This window comes from Haemaphysalis longicornis, unplaced genomic scaffold (genome assembly GCF_048455015.1).
Source record: "Haemaphysalis longicornis isolate Haplotype H1 unplaced genomic scaffold, Haemaphysalis longicornis Haplotype H1 scaffold_6, whole genome shotgun sequence".
In the NCBI taxonomy this organism is placed as follows: Eukaryota; Metazoa; Arthropoda; class Arachnida; order Ixodida; family Ixodidae; genus Haemaphysalis; species Haemaphysalis longicornis.
Window position 1 is genome coordinate 104,099,594 of NW_027526407.1, and position 6,885 is coordinate 104,106,478.

A 6,885-nucleotide genomic window follows, 5' to 3' on the forward strand; every position below is an offset into this window, starting at 1 on the left:
TCGAAAGGCATGGGTTCGGTCCCCACTCTGGGCGCGTGTTTTTCTTCCTTTCTTTCTTTCTTCTGTATATTAATAAAAAAAATGTTCACTTCATTAACCGTAGTGAAAAAGAAAAGAGCCTAACCACACGCCTATGCCTCCTTTGGCGTTGTAGACTGCTGCCCTATCTTTCTGTATTTTCCTCAACGAGCCCCTCATTTCCTTACTATATTATTCTGCGAAAGCCTAGCGAGGGTCTCGGTTCTGGCAGCCTTGATGCCTAGGTAGCATAAGAGGGCTTCCCGCCAGTTACCCGCTCATGACAGGCTGTAGACGCTCGAGTCACGCCCCGGGGGTTGAAAAGAAGGTCCCCTTCTCCCCGTGTCGTCAGAGTGGCGCTGGCTACCTCCCTCAAGCGTCAGATACACTTCTAGTAAATATAAATAGCCCAGAAAGTGAAGGAGAACACAGTCGCCCAGATAGCCGAGTTGGTAAGGCATTCGACATGTAATCGAAAGGCGTGGGTTCGGTCCCCACTCTGGGCGCGTGTTTTTCTTCCTTTCTTTCTTTCTTCTGTATATTAATAAAAAAATGTTCACTTCATTAACCGTAGTGAAAAAGAAATGAGCCTAACCACACCCCTATGCCTCCTTTGGCGTTGTAGACTGCTGCCCTATCTTTCTGTATTTTCCTCAACGAGCCCCTCATTTCCTTACTATATATATATATATATATATATATATAGGACACCGCTTTTTACATTGTAGCAAGACGATGATCTCCTGGCAATTGGTAAACGGAAAAAACCTGCTTGTTCGTAAATATTACGTCTATACACCAGGAAGACTATAAATTTGTAATTTATGTAAACAAGTGGCGTGAACTACGCAGCTTGGATTTCGGCTCTCAAGTAGGCCAACATTTTGCTCCTTATGAAAATCAAAGCTCTAAAATTTGTATACGACAAAAAGGGGATGATGTCATATTCTACTTTGTTCTCAAGGTTACCAGCACGAAATAAATAAATTTGTGTATGGGTAAGACATGCGTAATAGTTGTGACCTATTCAATGCGCCTACGTGTTACCTCCTGACTTTGTTGTTTTGTAGCGACACTATCGCCATCGTCATCATGAGCGCCAGGATCATCATCAGCGGTGCCTTTCCAGCGTCAGCAGTGTCACGCAAGAGAATCGAACACAACCGCGCACGCAGCTGGGCGGGAGCTCGTCTTCGCCGCTACCACTACTGGCTGTACGTATACGCTCTCTAAATAAATGTAGGAAGCAGCATCACCCACACCAACCAGTCTGCTTCCTATTGTTCTAAATGTTTTTCCCGTTTATATTTACCAAAAGGAATAGTTCAAACGTTTTTATTTTTGGATACTGCCACAACCGTTTTTTTTTTACTTCCCGAGACTATATTCGGGAGTGGCCCACGCGTACCACCTATTCAAACGAAAGGGGTGCGTAATTTAACGTAGGGAACTATCAGTTTTTATTTCCTTTCGAACTACTCCTGGCGAAACGACGGCTGTATTAGTGAAGAAGGGCCACGCGATTCTCAGCCGGTACCTAGGTTTTTGTTTTGTTCCATCGCCTTGAAATAATTGTTGAGGCTAAAATATCCTTGTTGCCGTGCCTTCAGACGCGAGTGCTCTTTTAGCTACCCGTTTCACGTATACCAACCTACAAATTACCACTAGCAAAAATTTTAACAACCATTATTAGTTGTGTTGTTTGGTTTTTGCACCTTCAAAATCATGAAATAAACTATGTTACGAAAATTGGCCTTTATTGAATTCAAAGATGTAGCAGGAGCGACGCGGTTTAAAACCATCCACATTTGCGTCAGTCATCCAGGATTCCACACGTTGCACAGCCTGAAATAAGGCGTAAGAAAACACGGGTGTTTTGATTACTCTTACAAAAAAATTCTTTTCTTTGGGCTATCTTAGCGGTAAGTAGTTCACATTATAGTGTTTAACCCGACGTAGCTGCTCCTGGGTTACGATATGCGCCGTAGTTGAGGTCTACGCAATTGTTTTAACGGCGTAGGGATCTTTACCGTGAACCCAAAATATCGACACACGGGCCTCTTTGGTTTTTACTAAAGAGGCCCGTTTGCCGGTTTTCCCGGATGCCGGTTTAATCCAGCGACGGCTGTCGGCTGGATTAAACCGGCATCGCCGGGCTCAGCATCACAACGCGTTCGCCACTGAGCACTATAAGCTTGCTCCGCCTTGCCATCGCGGAACTATCTTTAGGTGTTTTTGTATCTTTGGTCAATTCACTCCTACAAAACACATAACAGATTCCGCACTTTTTTACAACATTTACTAGAAGCAGACTGTTTGCATGAACTTACCTTGTCAAACAAGTTCGAAGCGCACGGTCACGTGAAGTTTGGTTCTGGCCTTCCCTCTCAAACACCTGCGTTTGTACATAAAATCGTACATTAAAATGCCAGTACATAAATCCCACTAGCGGTGGTAGCAAATTTTACGTGTGTGCGCGCGCACTAACTTATGTTGAAGTCTTCACCCCTACCTGACGTCAAAGTCGCACAGAGCCAAAAGTATAGCGTGAGTCGCGATCTTAGATCTAAATCTTCTCCTTAGACCTAATGACAACAATAACATTGATATTCGAACCTTTATAGCGAACTATTATGATTTCCGGCCTATGAAAATCAATAAAAGTTCTATTTATAGTTTGGCCAGAGTGCTCCGTCGGCGACAAAGATTTAGTTCTTTAAAATTTGGTGTGTTTCTTGCATTAAAAGAAGTGGTTATAGCTGTTGAACCGTTAGAAGGCAACACCATTGCTGCCTAATTGCACTATAGATTTCATTTGTCACGAAGTGCACACGAAATCACAGTTGTTTCAAACGTGTTTCTCCAAATAACAAGAGTTCAAAAGTGTAGTGGCACGAGCCGCCGCTCGGCCAAACTTGAGGTAGCCACGGTAGTTGGCAGGAGTACGCAGGCTCGGCGATTGAGGCTCGTACTAGTATGTCTGCACAGCATTCGCCAATGATTCGGCTGGTCATTGAATACTCAATACCCGGTGACGGACTAACAGAGGTGACCTACCTATTAACGGGACACGTGCACAGGAAACTAATGAGGATCGATTGCTCTCCATCAACCCCGCCGGGTAGCAGATAGAACTACTATTGCTAAACATTTTTTTATGCCAGAATACGCTGAATCGGCTTCAGTTATCCATCCGCACTTACGTACGTGACTTGCGTACTTGAAATAAATTATAAGAAAGCAAGAATAATGCATAATAACGATCAGTACAATTTATATTAGGAAAGAACACCTGGGACCTGCCCTGCCAGAAAGGTCGCTAAATAGAGGAATTACGCATAATTTGTTCCCAAACGGCATTATTTTCATGGCACTTTGTATAAATTCTGTGACTCCTTGTTTTTCAATACGTCCCTTCACTCAAAATTCCCCGATTGGTATTGAACTAAAGAGCCTCATTGCCCTATATCATGCACCGACATATGATCGTTGTAGAAGGCGCATTATTTAAGTTATTAAGAACATTATCTATTGTAAAGAAAGCTTTTTGACATTTGACAATACAAGAGTTAAGGTTAAAATCACTCACGGAGGCAGGCGATTTCACACTCCCTGAGGGTCTTGTACCGGTTCGCGTTCCCGCCGCAGCCTCCATACACGAATGGCTCGCACCGGCCCGTTTCGATGTCAAAGTACCACCGCTCGAAATACGCCTTGCATAGTCCTGTAATTGGCGCTGGCCTGCAGCCAATGTCGAAGTCGACAGCACGATAGGCCTCCTGGTTTTGGCCCTGCATTTGGGCGAGCCCTGCACACAAAAGCAACATTTGTTGTGTAAAGAAGTTCTTTCAAGTTGCCGCCTAGTACTTTGTACTTCGTGAAGACGCCTAGGGGTGATAATCCAGCAATTGAGTGAAGTTTTATTAGGGCTGCCCTCGACCGGTGGCCCTACAAATGTTCCAAAATAATTTATGTCCGGATAATGGACGCAGTCGCCTTTTCCCGAAGCATCTGTAGTGTCCTGAGTCAAAACAGTTAAGTCACAGTATTTCGGTGTCCACCTTGCAGCCACCAGCCATCACTGCCGTTCACTACCTCAAACTGATAATGTTACTGGACGAAGAACCCCACTGTGAATGCGCAACACTGATCTTTACTGTTGTTTATGAGTCTCATTGATCACCTAAGAACACCTCAAACACGCGCATAAACATACACACAAAGGCATATATATCATGTGCAGTTTTCCCGGTCATGGCAGATCTTTGAACAGTGCTTACTCTGTAGTTATTTAGCGGAATGTAAAGTATGTTCACAGTTGGCACAGGACCGAGGCAATTGGAAAATAATGGGAGAGGCCTTTGCCCTGCAGTGGGCGTAGATAGGCTGGTGGCGATGATGATGATGATGATGATGATGATGAAAATATGTTCTCGCAGCTAATATTGGGGGTGAAAACTTGCTTTGTGCACTGTTTCAAGTCTACCACGTTGCGCGACTAAGCTCCAGCCAGAGCCACGAAAACTATCCCATACAAATTCATGGGGAGTAAGATATGGCAGCGAATTACACAAAAAAATATTCAGAATCTTGGAAAATTCTTTCAGAGTTTCCATCTTCACGTTGACTTCTTGCTTTATGCCAAATATCACTTTCCTGGAGTGGTTTTGCTAGGTTCCCGAGAGGTCGGAATTTTGAGCGAGAAAGCTGTTACAGCGCGCGGATTTGCTGATTCAAAGCGTTAAGCCTATAGGAATAGGACTAATAAACAAATTGGCGTAAGACCGTCTATCAAAGGGGATCTACATAGCAGCGAAGAGTATAAACAACGCAAAGGGTATGATTTGATGATGATGATTGGTGTATGAAGGAAAGCGCAAGTTAGACAGTATAATTATTACAGGAATCTCTAGGCAGTACAGCACAAATGCTTGAACATTCACGAGTTCACTACATCAAAGGGAGCTCAGATGCCCACGTTGTTGTCTCAAAAAGGTGAAAATAGAGCGTAATGTGTTCCATCACTTCTACAACTTTAGTATGATGCTAATAATTTCGCGTTTCGCCACTAAATTAATTAGCTTCAAGAGGATTATGTAAACGCGATACACTGGATACCAGTTGCTTGGGGGAGTTACTAATACAAGCGGCCTGTCGGACGTCGCCCGGTCTGTTCTTGCAAAATAAAAAATACAACTTGCAGTGTAGGCAGACGGAAAACTCTTCGGGAAATATTTGACACCTTAGCGCAATTCTTCAACATAAATAAATTTTCAAAACTAACAAACCGCACTAATATACGATCCAAATGCAAGTGATACCGAGAAAATGCTAACTGCGGTGTAGCGAACATTTGTAATAAAACATTCACCCATGAGTACACAGTTCAATTAAAAAACGACTGATGCCAACTGCGCCGCATATTACGGGCTGGGCACAGAATTTGACCGTAGGCAATGAAGATTTCTTGCAGCAAGCATCGCTTACCCAGAACCAGGCAGGACATCAAACAAAGCACAAAAGTGGTCTTCATCGTGGAAGCTTCGGTAAGGGTTGTCCACCGTAAAAAGAGACGCCAATTGCTACCTGCCTTTGGATTCAACCTTACGCTCTTTTATGCGTTTTTGACGGCACCCGTGGAATAGGCGATACACGCACCACATGCTTGAGGGAAATGACCTACATCTTTATCACCTGGACCTTGTGACTACTATTCTAGCAATCATTCTCGACCGGCATTGTGCTTTCTCCGACCCACATTTCGTGCTTATATACAATGACCAGCAATCTAGAAAAATACCGGCGAAACTACTGCATGAAAACAGGTCTGGGACGTACGTGTTGATTTACCGTTTTCGCTGGCTAGCAACTGGAAAACGACGTTAGTAATAGAACGTTGTTTTCTAAAATAATATGGAAATCAAAAAATAACCAAAGAACTCACAACGCCACTGGGCAGTATTGAAGGGATAGCAGCGTTAAACAAGTGCAAAAATAATATTAAAAATTACGAGCCCTTCCACTTAGTCGAGGTGCATCACCAGCTAAGATGTATACAGTTTAACCGCGTTATAACGAACAGTGATATAGCGAATTATCGGCTATAGCAAACTAAACACAAACTTTGGTTGGTCACGCTTTATTTCAATGACACTTGCTCATTTATAACGAAACTGAAACCTCGCAATATCGGACATAACGAAGAAACATTTTGCCAGGGGTCTGAGAAGCTACTTAAAAAAACGTCGTCCGAAACTGCAGAAGTGTGAAAGTCCTTTGTTCATGGACACTGTGGAAAGCTTCATCCTCGTCAGCGCTGCGAGTAGCCACCAGACGAAGATGACATCCTTCATCAAATAAATAATGACGCAGGTATGTTTTGTCAAGCGAACTTTGTTCTGTTGTAATTTCACGTACTCATGCTCTGGTTCGTTGAGGTTGAAATGCAACAAGGAGAAAGTTAACGGTTACCCTGTTTGTAGTGAATTTGAGGTGTGAAAAATACACTTTTGTAACAAGTATTTTTGCGCGAGCCAGATTCCCGATTTGTTGGAGCCCATTGTTTACCTGTACTGTCATAACGAATATCGGATATAGCGAATTAATTTGTTGTCCCAGTACCACTTCATTATAACGAGGTTCGACTGTAAATTGCGTATTCCACACATGGTAAAATGATGCACACACACACATTTGTTTGTTTCCCCACTTGTAACCATAGGGACTGTGGCTTTGAGATTACATAATTTTGAACGAAGGCTGTTTTATCACTGCGGAAAAACATCAGACTGTCCGTTTCCCTCCGTAGAAGCCCTGTAATGACAGCAGAGGGAATTATACAGCACTGGCATTCCACTTAGAACAACC

At 43.3% G+C, this 6,885-nt stretch overlaps 1 protein-coding gene and 1 non-coding gene across 2 annotated transcripts; one reads left to right on the forward strand and one right to left on the reverse strand.

The window, feature by feature from the left end:
• The first annotated feature begins 452 nt into the window (after positions 1-452).
• Positions 453-524, forward strand: Trnat-ugu (transfer RNA threonine (anticodon UGU)). Its single transcript has one exon. It is a non-coding gene; the product is annotated as a tRNA-Thr (tRNA).
• Positions 525-3,599: 3,075 nt separating this feature from the next.
• Positions 3,600-5,660, reverse strand: LOC144143178 (PI-stichotoxin-She2a-like). Its single transcript, XM_077674977.1, has 2 exons — positions 5,506-5,660; positions 3,600-3,826 (listed from the first exon to the last, which is right to left on the reverse strand). The coding sequence occupies exons 1-2, from the start codon at positions 5,549-5,551 to the stop codon at positions 3,600-3,602; spliced, it is 273 nt and encodes a 90-aa protein (XP_077531103.1). The 5' UTR covers positions 5,552-5,660.
• Positions 5,661-6,885: the final 1,225 nt, after the last annotated feature.

Coding starts and splice junctions, on each gene's coding strand:
- LOC144143178 (XM_077674977.1), bottom strand. CDS start 5,551: ATGAAGACCACTTTTGTGCTTTGTTTGATGTCCTGCCTGGTTCTGG. Junction 3,827..5,505: donor GATGTCCTGCCTGGTTCTGG/GTAAGCGATGCT, acceptor TTTTGTGTGCAG/GGCTCGCCCAAATGCAGGGC.